This window comes from Syngnathus leptorhynchus, chromosome 14 (genome assembly GCF_054491065.1).
Source record: "Syngnathus leptorhynchus isolate UIUO chromosome 14, UIUO_Slep, whole genome shotgun sequence".
NCBI lineage: Eukaryota > Metazoa > Chordata > Actinopteri > Syngnathiformes > Syngnathidae > Syngnathus > Syngnathus leptorhynchus.
The window spans coordinates 3,005,658-3,027,171 of NC_141208.1; the positions used below are offsets into that span (position 1 = coordinate 3,005,658).

The following is a 21,514-nucleotide window of genomic DNA, read 5'->3' on the forward strand; positions in this document are numbered from 1 at the left end:
GGAACAAATGCTGACTTTATACGTGTTCTACTAGTTTACTATTTGATCATGTCAGGAAATACAACAAACCAGCGCGTCCTGTTGAGTACCAACGGAATGCGGACGTGTTCAATAGAGGCCGCTGAAACTCAAGCGGCACGCTTCTCAGGTCTCCAGTGTTCCTTTGTTTGTTTGATTTGGTCTGCGTTGGTTAACATTTGCCTCCAATTCAACCAAACCACATTAAATCAGTCCAATTTTCACAGGCTCAGCACATGCCGCCGCGTTTCACAGCAACACGGAAAATCACTTGAACAAACTCAGAGTGGAAAGTGCATCAATCTGTGGCAGACTGAGATTTCCCAGATCCTTTCAAATGATTATCCATTTTAAACAAGCGTCTGTTCGGCTTTAAATCAAAAAGTACGGACATTCTTGGGTGCTTAAACTGCTTGACTACAGGCATAAATTATTCGCGGTGCTTATTTTTAGTGAAAACAGCTTCACATCCTGTCTGTTGATGACACAAACTAGAAGCATTTGAGGGGTCAAATGTCACTGGGACAAAATTGTTACATTGGAAGGGCCTTCAATATCCACAAGGGAGTTCATTAATACCAAATTTGGATAAGAGTTCCTTCCACATGATTTTAGATGCCACAATGCTTCTCAAAACAAACAAGAACTTTTGCTTCATGAAACTAAATCTAAAGGCAATTTTATAAAATTACACAATGTTCTTTATTATCTCAAATCATATACGGATAGACACACATTTTATCTTTCTTTTTTGCCACTTTTGTTATCTCCATCCATATGATGGAGCTAAAAAAAAAAAAAAAAACTCGTGATTTGGTACTAATATGCACAAGATGGTGAAAACACCCAGTGATCGGAAAACACACACAAACAATGGTGTGACGAATACTCGGTCATAAATTATTGTGGTTACGCGTCCTCTACAAACTGATGAATTGCTCTTTTCCACTTCTCCGCAAAAATGTGTTCACACTCTGAATGAAATGTTGTTGTGAATCATATCCGTGTCTTCCAGCAACAACAAGGATCAGACAATCATGAACCGAACTCCTCGTTTCAATCGTACAGAATGTTCCAGTCTGACAATTTTCTTTCCATGAAGACAATCTGTTTCTTCCACTGGATTTAATGCGCCCATTTATCTGCACCATCCGCCAGATAAGCTCGGAATTTTGGTGCAGTCTCACCAAAGAATGAATAAAACGCATGAACTGTAAATGCACCTTAGTCAATGGCACAAAGTCAGATCATTCAATTGGCACTAAACAGGAGACAGCGACTCGACCGGACCTCTGTTAAGTATTGGGGCGCCAAACAGCCGAAGACGGAACCTAAGACCGCTTGTCCTTCACGTCTCAAACGCTAGGACGCAAACTCCACTTGGCTCAGCGTGCACAGCGACCCGTGACGAAAACAAACGTCTCGAGCACTTTTGTGTGGAAAGAATGTAAATGTATGTGTATTTAAAAAGGGAAGCCAGCGATTTCTCCAACAGGAAAATCTGGACCAGTCCCCCCCGCCCCTCACTCACACATAAATTAGAGGATCTAACATTTCGTAGAAAGTAATATTAAGACAAAACGAAAGGCCTTGATTTCAGATGGGACGAGTCAAAATAAAAACTCCTATTTTCCAGTTCCCAGGAACTATAGCACAAGTTAAATAGCAACAAAGTGTGTTTCCTTCAGATGTTTATATTGGCGGTGAGGTAGGACGAGCAGTGTCAAGATTTTAATCCTTGCAGCTGCTGTTTGGATGTAGCGGGCGAGCAAAGGTTGTCGAATGAGACTTGTTGCGTAACGTTGATTCAACTGCACCAGCAGTTCCTCCATATATAGAAAGAGAAAGATCACGATTGGTTAAAGTAACGATACGGCTCATAAATACGCCTCAGTATTTATGTTTCCATAGTGATATGCACATACATATAAACAAAGCAGTCCGATATTAAAAAAAAAAAAAAAAAAAAAAGGAGGGTCCCGCAACCGATATTGTTTTGGTTGAGCCCTTCTGTCAATGACATCTTTTGACGTCACACTTTCAAATGGGCTTGAAATTGGGTGAGCCGAGTCAGTGCCTCATTACGCATCTATAGGCCGAATCATCAGGCGCACGGACTTCATGGAGTAGAAGCCTCCACCGTAGTCAGCCCAGAAGATCCCGTCCTGGAATTTGCTTCTGTAGACTCCTCCGCTGTACCACACGCCGTTAAGATTAGCTTGACCGCAGGCGTTGTACCACCAGCCGCCTTTGTGGAAATGCGCACAGTTGCCTGCGAGTGAAAGTTGGCTTTTAGAAATGATCCTTGGTTGGCCAGATCTTTGCCACTCATTGCCGACGTACCTGTGAAGGCGTCCTTGTCTCGATCCAGAGTGGTGAACTGTTTGCCGTTGTGGCTGCTGAGGGAGTCGCCGGCGTTACCTCGATAAGTGCCCAACCTCAGACGGTATCCCTCGCTCTCGGGCTCCAAGTGGAAGCTGCTGTACTGAGCGTAGACTTTCTTATCCATCCAGTCTTCCAACTCCACCTGCAGCTTGTAGTCGCCCTGACGGCCCAGCTTGTAAATGCCTTCCAGGCCCAGCCAGTACTCGCCGTCTGTGTTTCCAAACCCGCTCTAAAGTGTCAGAAAGATTACAACCAAAGATGTTTAAAAATGACTCCCGCAAAAAAAGGTTTGTGGCCAGCTCCTTTCCTTGTGCGTGCAGAAGATGAATGAAATCAATTTCCATTGGAAAATAGCCACCACGGAGCTCGTCAATCACAATCTGGCTACGTGCCTCCGTAATACTTTACTCAGAAAGGATGCTTGAGGTTTGGGACTCTGCGTGAGTTAAGTACGCCAGCGTGCTGCTTGTGGCAAATCGGTGTCAAAGATTTCTCAATTGAACACGCATGTTGAATGAAACTCTGGCTTGCTTGCAGGGTTGATCTACTCCACCTTTTTCCTCACAGATTTTTGATGATGAAAAGACGCATGTGTGCTCACTACGCCAAGCAGCCATCCGTCCAGGAAGGCATCAACCGCTTGATAGTAGCGGTTTTGACTGAGCGGTGGAACATAGCTTTCCACCAGGCCAGCCAGCCAATGTTTCATCATGGAAAAAAAAAAGTCTTTTAAAAGCCCGGGATGAATAACACTGCTGACGTGGCGTTATATTTTTACAATGAAAACACAAGCGCTCTGACCTATAGGAAATGGTCCGCCCACGAGGTTCCTGCGGGCCCCATAAAGGCAACACTGTTATCTCTGGCTCAAGCAGTCTGAAGTTGAGGAAACCCCAAACAGCGTCAGTGTAATCACCTTGTAATTTTCCCAGTTCCTGAAGAAGTTAACAGAGCCGTCTTTCCTGCTCAGAATCACAGTCCAGCCGCCGTTGTCCATGTCCTGTTCACACCAGACTTGCAGGGACTTGTCTGCCTCGTCGGGTTTGATCAGATACATGCCGCTGGTTACGTGGCCGGCTTCTTGAGCTTCCAGACAGTCTCTGAATGGACCTGGAGGGCAAGAATGACTCCAAATGATCAACAATATCATCAAAATAGGCTGGCGAGGAAGCTAGCTAGCCTGACCTGACCTGACCTGACCTGAAGTGCGGGTTCAACTGTCACGACATCTGATCGATTGGGGAACAGTCAATCTCGTGGTTCACAAAATATGTGGAATAAATTCCATTAGGAGGGATCAAAAGTATTGGCTAGCGAGCGAGGAAGGAAGCTAGCTGGCTAGCCTGACCTGCAGCTAAGTGCGGGATCAACTGTCACGATACTCAAAGTGGATCGATTGGGGAACAGTCAAGTCTATCGTGATAAGTGTGTGAGATCAATTCCATTGAATTGGCTACACTCGGGCCATCTATTGGCACGATAGCTTCCAGGAGAAGCAACCGTCTTTTGATTTCCTCACTGGCGGTGTAACAAAATGAAACACGAGACTAATCTGTTAGAGAAACATAGACGACATATGATCTTTGGCTTTTTTCATCTGCTTAGTTCCAGCAACTATAAAAGGATACCGAAGTGTTTATGTTTTGAATAGTCTCTCATTTAGAGATGACTTGTGATCACTCAAGACGAATTTCGGAAATGTTCATTCCAAATCCGCATCTGCGACCTTAGATGAGGAGAGTAGCTTTGTTTTTTCTTTTCTTTTTGAATGACATTTCATTTAAGAATAAAAAAAAAAAAAAGCGAGAAAACTAACAGCCGGATAGAATTTGAGAAAAGAGGCGCTAATTAGGTCACTCTTTTAATTTATTACTCTCATTCCCGAGTTACAGTCATCAGGTAAGCATGATACAATAGCAAAGATGGAGCCCATTCGCTTCTCCTCATGGCGCCGTTTATGAAATATTAAGCACTGGATTTGGTACCCCAAAGGCACTTAGTGGTTTGAGCCTATCATGGCAGTCTGGCTTTAGTCCGCGTCTGCCAAGCAATGGAACAGTCTCGTTTCCACATACAGAAACCTCACACACTTTATTATTCTTGGGTGAGGCTGAGCTAAATGTGCAAGGAATTTCTGTTGATGAGCAAAATGGAGCCGCTAAGATTTTCTTTGCTTTGCTTTAAGTCCCCGGCCTCACTTCAGGCATGACAGCCAGCGTTTTTGTTTCCACACGGGCATTTACGCTCAAACGTGGAGTCGGACGACCGCAAGTGAATTTGCAGATCTTTAACCTTTGGAAAGGAGGTCGCCCGCCCGCGGGACCACCTGCAGCCCGACTCAAAGTGACTGTGTGTGTCATTTTGTTACGGCTGACCTGTAAAGTGGTGAATGAATAAATCCATAGAAATGGAAACCATGCTTGGAAAAGAACTTGTTTTCCCGCAAGTTGAATAAGTTCAACAAAGTTCAAATGAAACCGTCCTCCATCGTATCCCCCCCCATCTTTTTCGAGAGACGTACTACCTCGTGACCATCGTACCAACTCACCTTCAGCGCTGAAGTTTGTTTGCGGGTGTTTCTGGACTTCCAGGGTGGCACCGGTGGGTGACGGCCCGGATCGAGATCCCCTTTCACGGGCAAAGCTTCCGCTGTTATCGCCTCGGATCTCGTTGGTGAAACGCGGGACGTTAACCGGAATGTTCTCGGGCACCACGTGCACCATGGGCGGCCCGAGCGGCGGCGGCTCTTGTCTGCGGTCCTGCATCTTCATGCAACTTTCTTCCAGAGCCCCGATCATGGCCGACTGGTTGTTGACGGTGGCCGAGAGGGCGGCGTATTTGGCCTCTAGCTCCTTGTAACGCGAGGAGAGCCGTAGAGACTCGGCGGTGGCGTTCAAGATGCGTGTCTCCAACTGAGCCAGCTCCAGTGAGTTGTCCCTCTTCCTGATGATTTCGTGCAGCAGCTGCATGTAAAGCTGGGTCACCCTGGAATTCATGTTCCTGCTCTCTTTCCTCAGCAGCTTCATCTCATTCACCAGGTTGCCGTCCACATCCACCACCAGTTTCAGAGTCTCCATCTCCCGCCTTTGCTTGGACAGAAGGTCGCGCACGGCGGCCACGTCCAGGCGAGTCACTCGGTCTTTATCCGGGACCGGACCTCTGGCCGCGCAGATGGGGCCCGTAATCTTCTCCTCGGGAACCAGGAAGGTGTAGGAGCACCTGCTGTCTTCTCCGTGGGAACTTGCGGCTCTTGGTGCCCGCGAGAGGATGGGGTTGGTGATCAGGGCTTGGCTGTTGCTCCACAGAGACAGACCAAACAAAGTCAACAAGCTCCACGTTCCAGGTCCCATTCTTTCGCTCTTGACTTCACGGCAGGCTCAAAGATTTCTGTCCAGATGAAGAAAAGTACAGAACATTTTGCTGAGAGCTTTGATGGGGAGGAAATGCCACTCTTACGTTTTGACATATGACAAGAAAGCGAGCCAGTTATTTGCTCCAATTTAGTGAGTCGAGCCGATTCGACTTCAGTTTGAGGAATCAAAAAGTGCCAATGGTTCACTTGCGGTCGACATTCCCCTGAAAATGCTCAAGAATCATATTTTCTGTGGCTTCTCTTTAATTATAGCCCTGGCCGTATCAGGTGTCCGGGTGTGCGCGAGTAGCGGGATCTATTTTTAAGACGTCAGCCCATCCGACTCGGCTCACCTGTGATGAAAATTGGCACGCTAGCGGAAAAGAAAGAGAGCAAATGGATGGCTTTCAGAAGCAGCGGGCCGGAATGACTGATTTATGAGCGTTGCGTTATAGAGTCAACGTTTGGCAGGAACGCGCGGCGTACGTGTGTTCTTTGCTTCTTATTGCTTTTGACGGGCTATCAAATGGAGAAGCGGCTGACATTTAAAGATGTTTCCCTCCTTTAATAAGCAAGCTTGGCTCGGAAAGTAAGCCTAATGGGCCGCCAGCTTTGAGCCGCGTCCATCCAGAAGGCCGTCTGCTTTCGACGTGGCCAAGGTGATAAATCACAAAAAAAGTCAAGTTATTTTTCCTAACTCACTTGCCGATTGGCTTACTTCTAGCCGAGGTTGGGTTCTTTCTTTGGATGGTCGCTTTTAACCCAGCGTAAAGGCCGCACCACTTCTTTCCCCAGTGGAGCTCATCCAAACAAGCCCAACAAGGAGTTGAAACAAATGAGCTCGAGACACACAGACGGACGGACGCATTCCTGCGGTCACCTCTTGATGCTCCTGATGAGTCTGCACCGCACTTCATGGGAGAGATCTAGCCAAGCTCAAAGTGCTGCTCAGGCAGAATAATACGCTTTTGTCAACGTCACTGGAAAAATACGCTCTCCTTCATGTCAACTTTTTGCGTGTGGTTTCACTCACAATCGTCACAGAGGGAAAGTGTCTCCCCGAGGCTGTCACAATAATCTGCCATCTGAGGGTAAGCCAAAGATGGAAAATGGCCTCGGCGCTGTCACTCGGGTACATTTCCCTCGCCGAGGCTATCATCCGCGCCCGCCTGCCAGCTGCTTTCCTTTTCGCTGGCCCTTGCAAATAAATAAACATGCCAAACTTGACAGAGCTTGCGTCTCCTGATCACCGGCTGACTCCATCGGGCGGATGTCGAGGAGCCTCAGTCACTTCCAGCAAACATATGGCAGCGATTGTTACTTTCTGCATATTTCTGTTTTTTACATCAGCCTGTCTTGAGGATATTGGCTGTGCCAATTAGACCACACTTTTGTGTTTTTTTTTCGTAACAGACGGATTTAATCAGAGTCACCCTGAGGGGTGACATATGAGCTTTGTACATACTGTTTAAGAGGAGGAGGAGGAGGCATGCAGAAAGAATGTCCAAATAAATATAAAGACCGGAGAAGCTCCGGATTTTTGAATGACTTACTTCATGCGTAGATGAAAACTTTCATTGCTTTCACCAAACGTAGAAGAATGACCTCTGACCTGTCTTGCTCGTCAGCGGTCGAAGAATGCAAGCGTGCGTCTTAGCTGCGTTGAGTTGCCATGGCCTCCACGTTCTCCTCACGCTCCCTCGGTCTTTGCTCTCATCGGGAATGACGGCCCGCTCGCAGTCGACCCGGCCCGGTAGGGGAACACTAGAGGGTGGTCCATGTGCAGAAAGAGGGAGGCTGATGCTTTGCTTTCCTCAGTCGTCGCAGGAAAGAGGAGGCCTGGCCCTGCCTTCTTGCACTGATGTCATGTTAGGTTTTGGAGAGCAGGAGCCACTCCCACATAAAAAACAAAGAAGAAAAATAGAATTCCCACAGTTAGAAAAAAGGTGAATACAATTTGGTGAAAAACCACACTTGAAATCTTTCCAGTAAACCAAATTTGCATGGCTGTGCATCATCTTCCTTTTTTTTGCATGATTCCAACCAGACCGAATGCACAATGTCGACAGTCCGGTAGCTGGAGGACGGCACATCAGAGGTCTGTTTTGGATTTGTTCTCCCCCCCCATAAATGCCATGTGAGCGCATCCTGTGGCGGCCTAAAATGCAATTGGCAGCTGTGTTTATGTACTCACGAAGACATGGAGTGCGGGCAAGAAGAAGGCCCGAAAATGTTCGGAAACATAAAAAGCGCTCGCTCTCGGGCTTTGATGCGTGGAGAAACAGACTTAAGCATGTGGGAGGACAGCTTTGCTTACGAGATTCATGACAAGATGTTTTTTTATTGCATGGAGCGTGACCCACAAAGGGGATGGATGTGTTTGTTTACGATTGAGAACAATCTCCACATGTTGATGTAAAACAAACAAGTGCGTGTGTTTATGTTTGACCACATGCATAGAACAAATAAAATAGTGACGCTATATTTGATACATTTGCCATATACGTTCTAATTTCAACCCACTTTGAAATGAGATTCAAAATGCAACATTTCAAATACTTTTTTTCCACAATTGTTGACGGGTTCAATTGGAATAATCACAGTTAAGAGGGTGCTTATGTAGGGGAGAAGAAGAATTGTGTCCTAGTGCTAAAAATAGCTCGAAACTGCTGAGAGGCTCTCTGGGTGACGTCACGGCAAGCGGCTAAACAGCCAACGCGGCGGATGACACTTGACGGACGATCAGACGCGTCGCCACTTTTTCAGCGGAGACTTGGCAACTTTTCTCCGTTTCATACGTTCTTCGTGGCTCCCAATGACGCCTGTGGCTGTAAATAAACGCAAATAGCGTGGTTGACTATTTGCGCGTGGTTGTTTTTACAATCTCGTGCGGATTGTTTACTCCTGCACGCGGCATGGTGAGTTATTTTCAAATTGTTGCTGTCAGCAGTTTTCATCCACTTGGACTTGCAGACTTGGATGATGTGACTTAAGTGAGCTTTACTGTTTTAGGGATAGAATTAGATGGCGTGATCTTGTATTAAGTACGGGGGTAATTATACTTACCGTACGTCCGCCTTCTTCAAATACTTCTTTTCATTCCCGTGAGATTGCGGAGGTGGGCGTTTTTCTCGGTGCATGCATGTTGTGTGACCTACGGCCCTGGCCGGGTTGATGTGCGCGCAGGAGTGGGAGGGTCCCCGGACGTTGTGCGACCTGTGCTTGGCTCAGGTGTGCCGCAGCCTGGAACGACTGTGCAGCAAGCGAGCGGACGGTTCTCTGCTGCTGACCTCGGCCTCGCTCTTCCCTCAGCAGATAGCTGACCAGCTTCTTCACAAGATGGCCTCCGAAGGTCAGTCAGTCGGCGAGACACCCAAGATATAGATGATGAACATTTTTTTTTTTTGCTTCTCTAGGAATGGTGAATGACAAAACCATTGGGATTTTCCACCAGTACAAAGAGCTGCGTTTGAGCCGAGCCTACCTGCGCCGCTGTCTGGTGTCGGCAGAAGCCTTCCGACTGTCCGTCTGCCCTCACCGGCTTCGAGAAGTGGATGCGTCCTGGGCCCGAGGCGACATCAGCGGCGCTCAAATCATCTCCGGCTTGGCGTCCAACCCGAAGTGTCAATCCAGCCTTTGGAAGTTGTCCCTGAACGGACTCCGTCTCGACTGGGCCGCGCTGGCGGACGACGACCTCCGCTCCCTGAAAGGCCTGCGGACGATAAACCTCGCCGACACCGACCTGGACGACGCCGTCTTAGAAGATGTCTGCTCTCTCCCTCAGCTGGAGAGCTTAGACATCTCCTGCACCGCCGTCTCCAAGCTGACCGCTCTCCTCCGATGCAAGACCACGCTCAGGTGTTTGACGGCCCACTGCCTCCGGCAGCTGGAATCGACGGCGGGCGCTTTGCTGTCCGTGCTCGGCCAGCTCGACGCTCTGAGACATTTGGACTTGTCGGACGACCACTTGACAGCACAGGACGGCGACCGGAGTGACGGAGATTTCGTTCTGCGTCTTCTACGGGTCGGACCCGAGGTTCTTCCCTCCTTGGTGTCTTTGGACTTGTCGGGCGGGAGGAGAATCACCGAGGCAGCGGTCAGTGCGTTTGTGGAGGCCAGGAAGGACTTGGTGTTCTTGGGCTTGCTGGCTACTGGAGTTTGCGCCTGCCCTGCCCTGTCGGTGCAAAAAAAACTCAAAGTAAGGATTTGCCGTCTCAGCGCACATTTCCCGTTTGACCGCGCATGTGTTCAGGTAACCGGACAGGCTCACGAGAAGCAGTTGTGCGAGGCCCTCAGAAGGTACAGAGATAGAGAGTGTTTCACCCGAGAGGCCCTCTTCCATCTCTACAATTTGACCGTCAACTCGAACAAACCACAAGCAGAAATGCTGGAGGTAGTCCCCGTTCATTTTGGATCGCCAGAAGTCAACATAGCTTATGGATGAGTCATCTTCCATTTCACTTGAATTTGTGCATCTAAACCTTTGAGCCCAAGTGAACGATTGCTCTCCTAGCTGGTGCTGAGGTCCATGCAGAGCCACCCTACGAGTCTTCACGTCCACCTGGTGGCCACGGCGTGCGTGTTCAACCTCACCGCTCAGGACCAGGCCGAGGCCATGCCTGTGTGCCTGCTTCGCTACGCTGTCACGCAGCTGCTGCACAGCATGAAGACCTTCCACCAACATACGCAGGTGGCGCATTTTTTTTCCGTCTCCCTAAAACAAAAGAAATAAATCAACTTTGCCGTTTCTATGTTTCAGGTCCAAAAGAATTGTCTTCTGGCACTCTGCAGTGACTACATCCTTCAGGACGTCCCCTTTGACACGTCAGTTTATCTTCACACCGTTAGTTGAGATCTGGGAGTGCAGGAACAGGCCGTGTGTGCGTTCCTCATGCGTGCTGCGCTCACGCTTTAGGTATTTAGCAGCCACGCTGGTGATTAACTGGCTGAGCAGCCACGAGGATCCCACTCTTCAGAGGATGGCTGTCGCTGTCATCTCCATCCTGGTGGCCAAGGTCAAGTGCCATCAGCCGTCACCTTCTCTCGCTCTCTCTCTCTCTGTCTCTCGGCTCAAATATTTTCTGGTTTTCTTTTGTTGTCTTTGCAGTTATCCACAGCAGAAGTTGCAAAGCTTGGGGAAGATGTCTTCATCGTGAAGGTATAGAGGAGGTTTCTCTCTCTTGCCGTGATTGCCACCAACTTTGTATCCGCCCAACAGCAGTTGTTGGCTATCGTGCAGCAGAGGGCCATGTCGGGAGTGGTCGACTCCACTCTGAAATTTGCTTTAAGAGCTTTGTGGAACCTGACCGATGAAATGCCCGTAGCGGCCCGCAACTTTATCCAGTGTAACGGTTTGGAGCTTTACGAAGAACTCTTGGAGGTAGACATCACACGTGGCAACCCAAAACCAGAGAAATTGTTTTGTTCATATCCTCGTCTTGTTTTTCTTTTTTTTTTGCAGTCCTACTACACTGAACCTTCCATTCAGCAGAAGGTTCTGGGGCTCCTGGTGGGTCCAATCATTATTTCAATGGCTTCTTCACACTGAAACCTTGTGTGACTATATAAGTATTTTTCAGAACAACATTGCAGAGGTGGAGGAGCTGCAGACGGAGCTGATGGTAGCAGACCTATTGGAGCACATTGTCAGCCTCCTGCAAGACACCAAGGTGGAGATGGGGGTGCGCTACTTTGCCGGCGGCATTCTTGCTCACCTCACCTCGCGGCCGGAGATTTGGATCTTGGACGAGAAGCTGCGCAGCCGCATCCTCGAACAGCTGGTGAGTGCGCAAATGTTTTATTTCATAAACGAAGCCAACCGGATCTCATTGATGGCTTTTCCCCTCACAGCGCGTCTCCATTGCAGCTTGGACCCATCTGGAGAAAGAAATTGTGTTTTATAGGTGGGACAGAGTCATTGTGTGTTTTTAATTGTGTGCGTGCTTGGCGTTACCTCTTGCTTTTACCTTTAGGTCATTACGCCCATTCTGCCACCTACTTGGGACTTGTCAACCCACCGGCGTGCAACTGTGGGCTGTGTGGGCCATTCATTTCGTCACCACGCAAAACGGTGAGTTCCGATTTCAGCTTTTCTTGTTAGCTTCAGTTAGTCTAACTCCATCCTCCTCTCAGCTTTACATTACAGCTGGATGCTGGAGCGAGAAGGTGTGACTGAACGTTTGAAGGCTCTGGCTTCACATCCCGACTCTCACGCCATCATTAAGGGGCTATCGGAGAGCATCTTGCTTCTGCTTGACCGCCATAAGGGGGCGGGGCCTCACGGCTCGTAGTAAAAAGACAATCAAATCAAAGGAGAAATCAGATTAGATACATTGGACAAATAGATGTGTGCAGTCATGACGTAGTGACGAGTGAAGTTGTTCAACATTAAGGTCAAATTGTGTGGATCTGCTGAGCGCAAGCACAAATTGAAGGCCTGACAGCAATTTGCACATGTGGCCGCTAGAGGGCACTCTAATGCCTTGGCTACAGGGCCGATGGCAGTCAAATACATATTAAGTTATCTCAAAGTAGTTTTGCCACTTTTCTGAGTGACATTCTAGTTCAAAAGGGATGCCAAAATTGGATTCATTAACCTCAAATCGAAGTTCTGACTTTAAAAGTTGGACTGAAAGTGTCTTTAAGTATAAAATATCACATTTGCATTCATCGCCAGAAGTTCCATTGAAGCAAATCCACTTCATATGTTAACCAAAAGGCTTTGGGCAGATTTCCTTCTTTGGCTTTCTGCTTCTCCATTTGCACTGTTTAAGCTGGTTTAGCTGGCTGCTCGTATCACAGATCTGATTATCGCGCGCGCGCCGCGCGCTCTCTATTAAAAAGCGCACCATCTCCATTGCCCAAAACATCCAAGTGTTCTTTTCAAACAGCAGGATAGAGACAGAAATGAAGATGTCACTTGAAAAGTGCCCCAAAAAAAAATCTCGTGGAAAAATACAAGCCTGAAGGGAAGGCTAAAAAGAGACCAGCTGCAAATAAGAGAGAAAGGGAAAAAAAGACATTTAAGAGCATTTCAGGCTTGGCACTCTGAATAAAAATATAGCCGGATAGAGTCTGTGTGTCTGTCTCGGTCCCGTTTACGGATTTTCATTATCTCACCGGTGCAGACGTCGCTATTGGATCTTCATTACGTCCAAACCTGTCTGGGCGCAAGCCATGCGTATTTGTTGTTCTGGAGAATTCATCCATTCAGAAGGACACATTTGAAATGACTTTGGTGGCTGCACAGCGCCGGCAGATATGGAAAAGCAGCAGCAAGTGACTTCAATCAGCCTTTTAGTAGCTGATCTGGCCAGAGATGACGTCATTTCCATCCCTATTCAAGGCACACGTCCAAAATTCATTGCCCCCAAACTGGAAATATTGTATGATATAACAATAAAAACAGACATAGACCAGGCTTTAATGATACTAAAGTCACTTTTTTTTTTTTTAAGTTTGATAACCAAGGCCACAAAATCCAGAGTTGGCATGTTTGCCACGGTCTGCCTAAGCATTTTATATAACTTGTGCTCATGCTAATTTGATGCTGTCATGTCATGGCGGCAGTGATTATACATGACTTATTTTTTACAACTGAAATGCAGGCTCCTACTTCTCGTGTCTAAATTTGTAAGTCATTCCGTTCCCCCATGAGAAGGATTTTCTTCCTATTTGGTGTGTGATGTAGATGAGCTGGCCTATTATGGCGAGTTAGAGACGCTCACACTTGATGTCACATCTCCCGGCGGCTATTCCGCCGTGAGTTGAGCAGTGTGCAGAAGCATTAACAACTCACAGGCGGGGAAATTTTCGACATTGGAAAAGCATTTGTCCAATGACGGCCAGATGAAGTGTATACAATGAATGTAGTGACCTACATGTTAGCCTGCACGCATAGCAAATGCATGCTGAGTTTGGCTTTAATCAATAATTAAGGATTTCTTGTACATATTTATTTAAGAAATAAAAATATTGCACGGAAAGAGACATTGCACCAATGTAGTCATAACTGAACACACATACACACAGTGAAGTGCATTTTGTGCAAGTAAAGGGATTGTCATGCAAAAAATGACCTTCACGACCTTCATGACCTTCTGGTCTCCAGTTACAGAGGTGACTGCGGCAAACCAGAAAGAGCAGACGCGCACAGTCCTGAGTTTCTCCTTTCGAAGACTTTAATATAAAGTGTTACTTCCATTGAATGCTGCTTAGCGTGTCCAGGAAGATGAGTGCCAGTAAGAAGACACCAGGAAGCTGAAAGTGGAGAACCTTGATGCTGCTCGTAAATAACACCTGCTAAACAGTAACAGTGTGTTTTAACAAAGCATTCTCGTGGGTTCGTCCCGACTCGGCGGCCCCTTCCTCTTCCTCTTCCTCGTCCAGCTGCTCGTCTCTCTTCTTGATATAGCGCTCGTAAAGCACCATGATGACCCCCGTGACCCAGGCCAGCACGGTGCCGGCTGCGAAGATGACAAAGCCGATGATGACGAAAAAAAGATAGTCCCAGGAACCCAAAATGTGGCGGCACGACGTCCCAAGTTGGAGGCCCGCCTCACCCAGGCGAAGGCCCTCCAGGTCGTCCGGGGAACTGCACAAGGTCTGGCCCTCGTCTGTTTTACAAACACACACACACACCAGCGTTGTGACATTCAGCTCAGTTGAAGTGTGTCTTCATTTGGAACATTTGCAAAGATCTCGGAGGAAACAAATGAGACTTTATGGTTCTTTCTGTTCTGGTGAAGCATAAATAGCATCTGAGAGGCCTTCGAATTCAACCCGAGAGCTTGGTCAATAATTCAAAGGGGGCTTACGGATAGTTTTGCAGCAAACATTCGCTCGATTTTATCTCTCTACACGTGCTCAGCAATGGTTTCACATTGCTCCAATACCATAGCGTGAGCAAGCACCATCTTGAATTACCGAGAAAAAACACACTTGGGTTAAATTATTCAAATCCCTGTTCTTCACAGGCGCCTCTGTGCGTGTGCCTGGAACCAGAGAACAAAAGGGAAAAAAAACTTAAATTGAGAGCTTGCTGCTGCTGCAAAAAAAAAAAAAAAAAGGTTTAGAACATGACTAGGGTGAGATAAATGTGACCAACAACAGTAATGTGTGACAATGACATCATTCCCAATATCTGTTTGGCTCCATAGCATCCAAAAAAAACAAAAAAAAACGGGCATCAAAACGTGAGGGCTTTCCCGTTCCTCGGTGGCTGGGCTCTATTTCCAGAGCCCCCCCCCCCTGCCTTATATAACAGTGGAGGGAGCTGCTAATCTAAGCATGGAGGACGACACAGAAAAATCTGTTGGTTCCTTTCGCCAGTGTTCTGGCTTTCTCATGCCATTGACGCGTCTCCTAAAGTGAAGGGACAATTTAAGCCTTAAGGGTTAGGTTTAGGGTTAGTTTTAGGCTTAGGGTAAGGTTTAGGCTTAGGTTTAGGTTAAGGCTTAGGGTGTCCTCTCACCCCCAGCACGAGCAGCGCTCCGGTCTGGGCGGGAGACAAAGTGCTAATAAAGAGATCTGGTCAGACGGAAGCGTGGCCCCGCTCCTCCTCCCTCGTCGGCAGCTGTCACCACGAGAGGCTCGACTCCAAAGCAAGTTCGACAAAAGGCACGAATATAGGGCAGCTTTATCAGAACTCCTTTTGGACTCGGCCTAAGCTGCAGGCTTTGAGCGTGGGCCGGCTCATGTGTGGGAGCGAGAGAAGCAGGGGATGCCTTTTTAGCGTGAGCATTAGAACGCCTACGACCGGCTTCTTTGCTCGCTAAGTCTCACTATAAATAGCAGCTGCCCTTTTACACACTCACACATGCACAGTAGTTCCAAAAACAAAGGCCAGACAAATGAGAGGCAGGATCATTCGTCCAGTTCACTTCAATGCGGTGGGATGCCACTTTCAAATTACAGAGGAGACGAAGTTTGGTTTCGGTTTGGAAGTGTACTGTCTATTTTATATGTTGACTACTTTGCATAACGTCGTCCGCTGCTTTAAGGCGATGGAAATTCTATCGTCTCCTTTCTGTCAACAAATGATCCGCTGCGGCGGGGGCACGTCGTCCAAATGTCCTCGGTCACAACGTTTTTGTTTTTTTTTTCCCCACCACGTGCACCTGTCTCCGAAAATAGGGCCTAAAGTCTGTATGAAGTTGACACCAAAGTGGATCATTAATTATATTGTACATTTCTTTCGAATCAATATATTGTTTAGCATCAATTTGTTGTTTGTCAAAAAAGATGAAATATCGGGAGGCGATACAACCAAATGACTTTCTAAAATGATTCGGCCCTGCTAAATTTGACAGCGTCCATTGATTGATTGATTGTTGAGAACCGAGCCTGCTACTATGAATAAAAGAGCAGAGTTGTGAGGATCACGTGGCCTTCCTACCCATGCACCGTGCATCATGCACCTGCTCTTATCGAATGTCATCGTGCTCCACTTCCTTCACCTGCAGACACTTTGCAGAAGCCGTTTGCAAACGTGCATGCTAACCATGTGGGCGACACTACGACACGTGCACCTGTCCCTCTCAAATATTCTGATTGTTTCAGGCAGAGAAGTAAAAGTTTGCCAACTAAACTATACTTTACCCTAATTGCTACTTTTTATTGGGTCACCGCCACAGTCCAAATGCTTGTGCCGCCTTGAGCCATTTTCCTGACAGTAAAGTATGCGCATATTTTGAACATTTCATTTACATTCTCTTTTTTTGTTTTTAAGTTCTGAGGGTGGAAATAGAAACAATATTTTGAAGCTGCCCGGTCTCGTCAAATCCATGAGACGTTATTTACCAACAGCGGATGGCTTTGGCACAAATGTGTCAAGTTTGTGAAGCGGCGCATGCTTGATGTATGACATCTGGATTCCTTGTCCCCTTGGACAAGATAGGCCTTAGAAAATGGGGGGGGGGGGGTGAACAAATGGATGGATGATAATTAATTCAATGACATTTGACAGTTTAAGAGGTGGAACGAGATGACTTGACATAGTTTGCACGGTGAACCTGTTTTGAACGAAAGCAAATCTGCAGATGCGTAGCTACGAACGAAGGGGAGCCACAGTTACGTATTTAAATGAACTCTCGAAATCTAGATTTACATAATTGTGGCTCCGCTCCTGGTTGATATAAATATATGAATAATGTTGGAATTGGTATAAAAAAAAAAAAAATTAAAACAAAATTTTAAAAAAAACGCAAGAGCGCAACCTTGAAACTTGAAGCCTTCCAAGTGGACCCACAGAGCCAGTTCCTCGCTGAGGCAATCGCAGCTCCACGGGTTGCCGCTGAGGCCCACTGAGCGCAGGGCGGGGAGCGAGATCAAGGAGCTGACGTTGAGCACCGTCAAGTTGTTCCGGCTCACGTCCAGCACCTGGAGGGCCAGGTTCTCCGCAAAAGCGTCCCGGTGGATCTCAAAGAGGAACGGGTTATCCGTCATCCGTAGCATGACCAAACTCTCCAGGGGGGCGAAGGTCCTGTCCTCAATGCGGGTGAGGCTGTTGAACGAGAGGTCAAGGTAGGCCAACTTACGCAAATTCCCAAACGTGGACTGGGAGATCTCGCTCAAGGAATTGTTGCTGCAGTCCAGGTAGACCAGGTCCGAGAGGTAGTTGAGCGCCAGCGGCGGCAGCTCCGCGATCAAGTTATTGGAGATGATGAGCTGCCTGGTGGCCAGGGGCAGGTCCGCCGGGAAGCTGCTTAGATGCTGCCCGGCGCATTGAACCACCAATTGCTCGTCGCAGACGCAGCGCTCGGGGCAGCCCGGCGAGAGCAACGGCGACGCGAGCGACCCCGTGTAAAGCAGGAAAGCGGCGGCGGCGACGATCAGGAGCGCGCTCGGCTGCCGAGCGGGACGCATGACACCGAGGCCGAGGGCTTCATCCAGCCCGCTCGGAGCGACCCGCTCAGAGCGATCCGCGCGGGCTTACATTCTTCACGAACCTCCGCCCAGACGATGGTAAGAGCGACTCGGGGATCGTTTCCACCCACAGAGGTCAGCGGTGAGCGTTGCCCTTGGCGTTTGGCTCGCGTAATGTTTCAGCTCATCCTGTCAGCTGGTCCTGAACCCGACGCGGCGTGATGCAGCATGCACCCGATGGGCTGGCGCTGGTTGTCATACCTCGTGGATTTATGCCACTACCGGGTGGCTTTCCTTCCTTGGCGCTTGCACTCCCACTGAGCGCGCTCACGACGTGCAACCCCGCTCCGCTCGTGCTGCGCGCGGTCACTTGTCATGTTTGGCTGTGGCATCCTCTCGCCTTTCCAGAGCCAACTCCGGTGAGGGGAGGGCTCCTCGCTCGCGGTCGAAGCATGGGGGCAGCGGCTGCATGCAACCAAAATATTCCGTGTAATCCAATGCATTCGCGAGCATGACCTATTTGCGCGCACCGACTCACGGGTGCGTGGCTTTTCCCGTCATCTGCACGTGCAAGCGGAAACTCACGTTGATCGATCATGAAACATGCATGATTGTTGCTCACATGTGGGCTCGCTCTTGCCTCAGGTGTGCGACGAAGCACGTTGGAGATTCACGATTGCTGAAGAAATGAAACAAGAATTAGATCAAGATGGTCACAGTGAGCGTTTCATTAAAAACGATATGGACAAGATACTAATAGCGGAAGTACGCGAAATTGACGCACATTGAAATTTAGTAAATGTGACAGCTTGGACACAAAAAACAATCTTGATTAATAATAATAATGAATGAATTGTATTTGTTTCAAACATGTAAACTATATAGCATCAATCAAATCATCATAATAAAGAAAAACCAAGGCACGTGCTATGCTAAACATGACTAGCCAATAATGTTTGTTGACATTTGGCTGCTGGCTGCACCTTGCATGCGCCATGCAAGCCAAAGTGGGCAGATGCGTCTGGCTGACAAGCAAAGCAGATGATGGGCGATGGGATGGGACAGGGTGGTCTCACTTGCTGTTCTGCTCGTGCACCCAGTCTGAAGCTATTCTTGCTCGCTTGTGTAAGGTGTCCAAGTGCTGAATCAAACTCGGCGCGGCGCGTTGGAGGACGCGCAAGTGGCAACGATGGATGGCTGACAGATGTGCTGTTGAAAGAACGCTTGCTTTGAGAGGCATTAGAGATCCGATCTGATTATTCTGATCCAATCTCACTTATTGGGCGTCAAATGTCGAGCCAGTGGGGTTACGAGGACACCTAGTGACGAATTCCTGCCAGTAACATAAAAGAAAAAATACAGCACGTAATTTGTGTACGGAAGTTGCCCGCCACGCCCATACGGAACAAAGTCACGGTCCACTAGCAGCTTGCTCCGCTTACTGTGTTCTGTTCCAGCGGCTTGTGCACGTATTGTCGTGCTTGGTCAGCTAGGTAAGTAGTTTCCATTGTCATTGTTTTTTTTTTTCCAATGGCGCTGTCCTCGTTTGACCTTTTTTGGAGGGCGGAACACGATTGCGCTCGAACGTTGCTTCCAGGGCCACCATTCCGATTTGGGATTCATGATTTGAATGCTTTATGACATATAGCATTGGTTTTTTTTGTCGCTTAAATATTATTTGTGACTTTCCTGCCGCTTTAGTGTTGTTTGTTCAACTAGCCGCACAAATTGGAGTCACAAGTTAAGTCCGTCGTAAGCCGAGGACTCCTTACAGCTGCTCCGATTTGGGATTTATATGACTGACAATGACATCATACAGAATAAAAACGTTCGTTTCTCCTTCACAATCCCATTGTGTGTTGTTTGTTTCCTTCAGGTGTCAAAATGGTTGTTCTATCCAAGGAGTACGGTTACGTCGTGCTGACTGGCGTTGCCAGCATGATCATGGTGGGACACTTGGCAATTCAAGTGGGCAAAGCTCGCAAGAAGTACAACGTGCCGGTGAGTTGAGAAAGAAGAAGAAAAAAAAAAGCCTGGAAATGGCCTTTTGTGTGTCTGCACGTTCTGATCACATTGTGTGTGCATGTTTGTGTTGTTTTACAGTACCCCAAAATGTACAGCGATGATAGTGAAGAGGGTAACATTTTTAACTGTGTGCAGCGTGCACACCAAAACACGTGAGTGGGGAACGTGATGGTTAAACATGATGGGGACATGAGAGACAAAAAGATGTTGGATTTTTTTTTGTTGTTGTTTTCAGTCTGGAGCTCTACCCCGCCTTCCTTTTCTGTCTGGGTGTTGGTGGCCTGCATTGTCCTGTAAGTTGATCAATATCACATTCATAACTAAGCCAATGCATATCAGGGATGTGTTACTATCAGACAAAATGTGTGTGTGTGTCTGCTTTCAGCGTCTCAGCAGCGGACTGGGACTTGTTTGGATCATAAGCCGAGAGGTTTACGCGCATGGCTATTCAACAGGAGGTGAGTTTGGAGTTGTTGTTTTTTTTTGTTTTAATTCACTGCCACTCGGGTAATTTGAAAACACAAATTGTCATTCAGATCCTCAGAAAAGAATGCGAGGAGCTTTTGGCAACGTGGCTCTGCTGGGGATGATTCTGACCACCGCCAGCTTTGGACACCACTTGTTGGGTTGGACGCGGCCGTGTTTGAGGTCTTGGTCTGATGCCAAACCATGTTGTTGAATGGCGGGAGCCATCCTACAAATACAAGTTCACCTTTGCCAACGTTTAAAACAAGAAATCCATGTTCAGTGACCTGACTGGTTTTCCATGTCGGGAGTGGCCTCACACAATTAAGAGCTGTAGAGTGTTGCTACCGAATTAGAATTGCTTTTTTTTTTTTTTTTAAATAAATAAATTCGCACAAGTTCATTCATTGTCATGAGCATGTTTTTTTTTTTCCCCCCCCCATGAGTGCAAGTGACTTATTTTTTTGGTAATAATCTATTAGATTGCTGTCGAGGGCGAGGCTTCTATTTAGTCAGTGTTCAAAGTCCACATGGCATATCTTGATGGATGAGTGTCTTGCTCCGTACTAACAGGTCACAGACAAAAGAACCTCGCCCTCTTCTGACACGACAACACCCACTCGTGGTAGTCATTCATGCCGTGGGTCCTTCTAGAGACACGTTTGTTCATTTCATACACAAGCAAAGGCACAACACTTTACAAACAGCTGAAGACAAAGCAGAGAAAACTAAAAAAAGCTTACCAAAAATGACTAAAAGAGCAAAGAGACATCTCAGGGCACACCAGGCTATATTCAATACGGCTCAAACTTTGTTTTCTTAGTTCATTATCTGCATATCTACTCATCTCAGCAATCAACGGGAAAACTACGCCACCCTGTGGCTAAAGTGAGATAATTCACATGAACGAATGGCAAAAAAAGACGACAAAATATTCATAAATAAAAACCACTGAGATGATATACATAAATAACAATGAAATGGTAATTTAGTAAAAAATATAAAAGTAGGAAAAATAAAGTATCATCTCACGCACGCACCGCAACGCGATGACTCCACCCGTCCCCCCTTGCAGGGGACGAATCGTTATGGAAAATTACCATGAATCCAAAACCAGAACTCATCTTATCCCCTTGCAGAAAGCAATTTTAAAAAGTCCACCAAGTCGCTGTCTTCGCTTCTGTTCGTGGGAGCTTGTTTCCGTTACGTGATACGCGACCGGCCCGGACATAAGGGCTAAAAATATCCTGAGGGAGTGAGTCGCGTGGGTGGGCTCTCGTATTTTGTACAACAAAAACAAAACAGCTGCAGATACCTTCCTGATCCTCACACATGTTCCTCGCCGCTTGCATGGAGCAATTTGTAAGCATCTCTCATTTGCATCCCTGCGCAGCCAATCAGACG

General features: G+C 47.4%; 4 protein-coding genes across 18 annotated transcripts; 2 read left to right on the plus strand and 2 right to left on the minus strand.

Moving 5' to 3' along the window:
* Positions 1-696: 696 nt before the first annotated feature.
* LOC147045984 (angiopoietin-related protein 1-like) lies at positions 697-7,612 on the minus strand. Of its 7 annotated transcripts, none has more exons than XM_085930852.1 (7): positions 7,368-7,612; positions 6,789-6,952; positions 6,636-6,699; positions 4,952-5,790; positions 3,320-3,513; positions 2,362-2,632; positions 697-2,290 (listed from the first exon to the last, which is right to left on the minus strand). In XM_085930852.1, exons 4-7 carry the CDS (start codon positions 5,751-5,753, stop codon positions 2,100-2,102), a joined length of 1,458 nt encoding a protein of 485 aa, XP_085786978.1. In that variant the 5' UTR covers positions 5,754-5,790; positions 6,636-6,699; positions 6,789-6,952; positions 7,368-7,612; the 3' UTR covers positions 697-2,099. The 7 variants fall into 7 exon arrangements, with proteins under 7 accessions (XP_085786978.1, XP_085786976.1, XP_085786975.1 ...); XM_085930850.1 differs by having other exon boundaries at positions 7,309-7,612; XM_085930849.1 differs by lacking the exons at positions 6,636-6,699; positions 6,789-6,952.
* Positions 7,613-8,552: 940 nt separating this feature from the next.
* LOC147045985 (protein zyg-11 homolog) lies at positions 8,553-13,120 on the plus strand. Of its 2 annotated transcripts, none has more exons than XM_085930170.1 (14): positions 8,553-8,673; positions 8,942-9,107; positions 9,172-9,953; positions 10,008-10,148; positions 10,269-10,445; positions 10,515-10,579; positions 10,671-10,770; positions 10,863-10,913; positions 10,974-11,135; positions 11,217-11,264; positions 11,335-11,535; positions 11,606-11,658; positions 11,728-11,825; positions 11,888-13,120. In XM_085930170.1, the coding sequence occupies exons 1-14, from the start codon at positions 8,671-8,673 to the stop codon at positions 12,043-12,045; spliced, it is 2,205 nt and encodes a 734-aa protein (XP_085786296.1). In that variant the 5' UTR covers positions 8,553-8,670; the 3' UTR covers positions 12,046-13,120. The 2 variants fall into 2 exon arrangements, with proteins under 2 accessions (XP_085786296.1, XP_085786297.1); XM_085930171.1 differs by having other exon boundaries at positions 10,977-11,135.
* A 494-nt stretch (positions 13,121-13,614) lies between these two features.
* LOC147045986 (leucine-rich repeat-containing protein 52-like) lies at positions 13,615-18,945 on the minus strand. Of its 8 annotated transcripts, XR_015068235.1 has the most exons (4): positions 18,697-18,945; positions 18,243-18,299; positions 14,317-14,370; positions 14,128-14,220 (listed from the first exon to the last, which is right to left on the minus strand). XR_015068235.1 is itself a non-coding variant. In XM_085930747.1 (2 exons), the coding sequence occupies exons 1-2, from the start codon at positions 17,618-17,620 to the stop codon at positions 14,057-14,059; spliced, it is 963 nt and encodes a 320-aa protein (XP_085786873.1). In that variant the 3' UTR covers positions 13,615-14,056. The 8 variants fall into 8 exon arrangements, 1 of the variants encoding a protein (XP_085786873.1); XR_015068232.1 differs by having other exon boundaries at positions 14,220-14,370; positions 18,206-18,299; XR_015068234.1 differs by having other exon boundaries at positions 14,220-14,370; positions 18,206-18,299; positions 18,604-18,945.
* A 6-nt stretch (positions 18,946-18,951) lies between these two features.
* mgst3a (microsomal glutathione S-transferase 3a) lies at positions 18,952-20,513 on the plus strand. Its single transcript, XM_085930748.1, has 6 exons — positions 18,952-19,113; positions 19,497-19,621; positions 19,724-19,797; positions 19,881-19,938; positions 20,031-20,103; positions 20,182-20,513. Exons 2-6 carry the CDS (start codon positions 19,505-19,507, stop codon positions 20,322-20,324), a joined length of 465 nt encoding a protein of 154 aa, XP_085786874.1. The 5' UTR covers positions 18,952-19,113; positions 19,497-19,504; the 3' UTR covers positions 20,325-20,513.
* The last annotated feature ends 1,001 nt before the right edge of the window (positions 20,514-21,514 follow it).

Excerpts from the sequence above, each read along its gene's own strand:
- LOC147045985 (XM_085930170.1), top strand. Across the intron at positions 10,771-10,862 it reads TCTCCATCCTGGTGGCCAAG|TTATCCACAGCAGAAGTTGC; the intron begins GTCAAGTGCCAT and ends TTGTCTTTGCAG. Across the intron at positions 11,136-11,216 it reads TTTACGAAGAACTCTTGGAG|TCCTACTACACTGAACCTTC; the intron begins GTAGACATCACA and ends TTTTTTTTGCAG.
- LOC147045984 (XM_085930849.1), bottom strand. The coding sequence starts at position 5,753 with ATGGGACCTGGAACGTGGAGCTTGTTGACTTTGTTTGGTCTGTCTCTG. Across the intron at positions 2,633-3,319 it reads GGAACTGGGAAAATTACAAG|AGCGGGTTTGGAAACACAGA; the intron begins GTGATTACACTG and ends CTGACACTTTAG. Across the intron at positions 2,291-2,361 it reads AGACAAGGACGCCTTCACAG|GCAACTGTGCGCATTTCCAC; the intron begins GTACGTCGGCAA and ends TTTCACTCGCAG.
- LOC147045986 (XM_085930747.1), bottom strand. The coding sequence starts at position 17,620 with ATGCGTCCCGCTCGGCAGCCGAGCGCGCTCCTGATCGTCGCCGCCGCC. Across the intron at positions 14,371-16,971 it reads GGAAGGCTTCAAGTTTCAAG|ACGAGGGCCAGACCTTGTGC; the intron begins GTTGCGCTCTTG and ends TTTGTAAAACAG.
- mgst3a (XM_085930748.1), top strand. The coding sequence starts at position 19,505 with ATGGTTGTTCTATCCAAGGAGTACGGTTACGTCGTGCTGACTGGCGTT. Across the intron at positions 19,622-19,723 it reads GCAAGAAGTACAACGTGCCG|TACCCCAAAATGTACAGCGA; the intron begins GTGAGTTGAGAA and ends GTTGTTTTACAG. Across the intron at positions 19,798-19,880 it reads CAGCGTGCACACCAAAACAC|TCTGGAGCTCTACCCCGCCT; the intron begins GTGAGTGGGGAA and ends TGTTGTTTTCAG.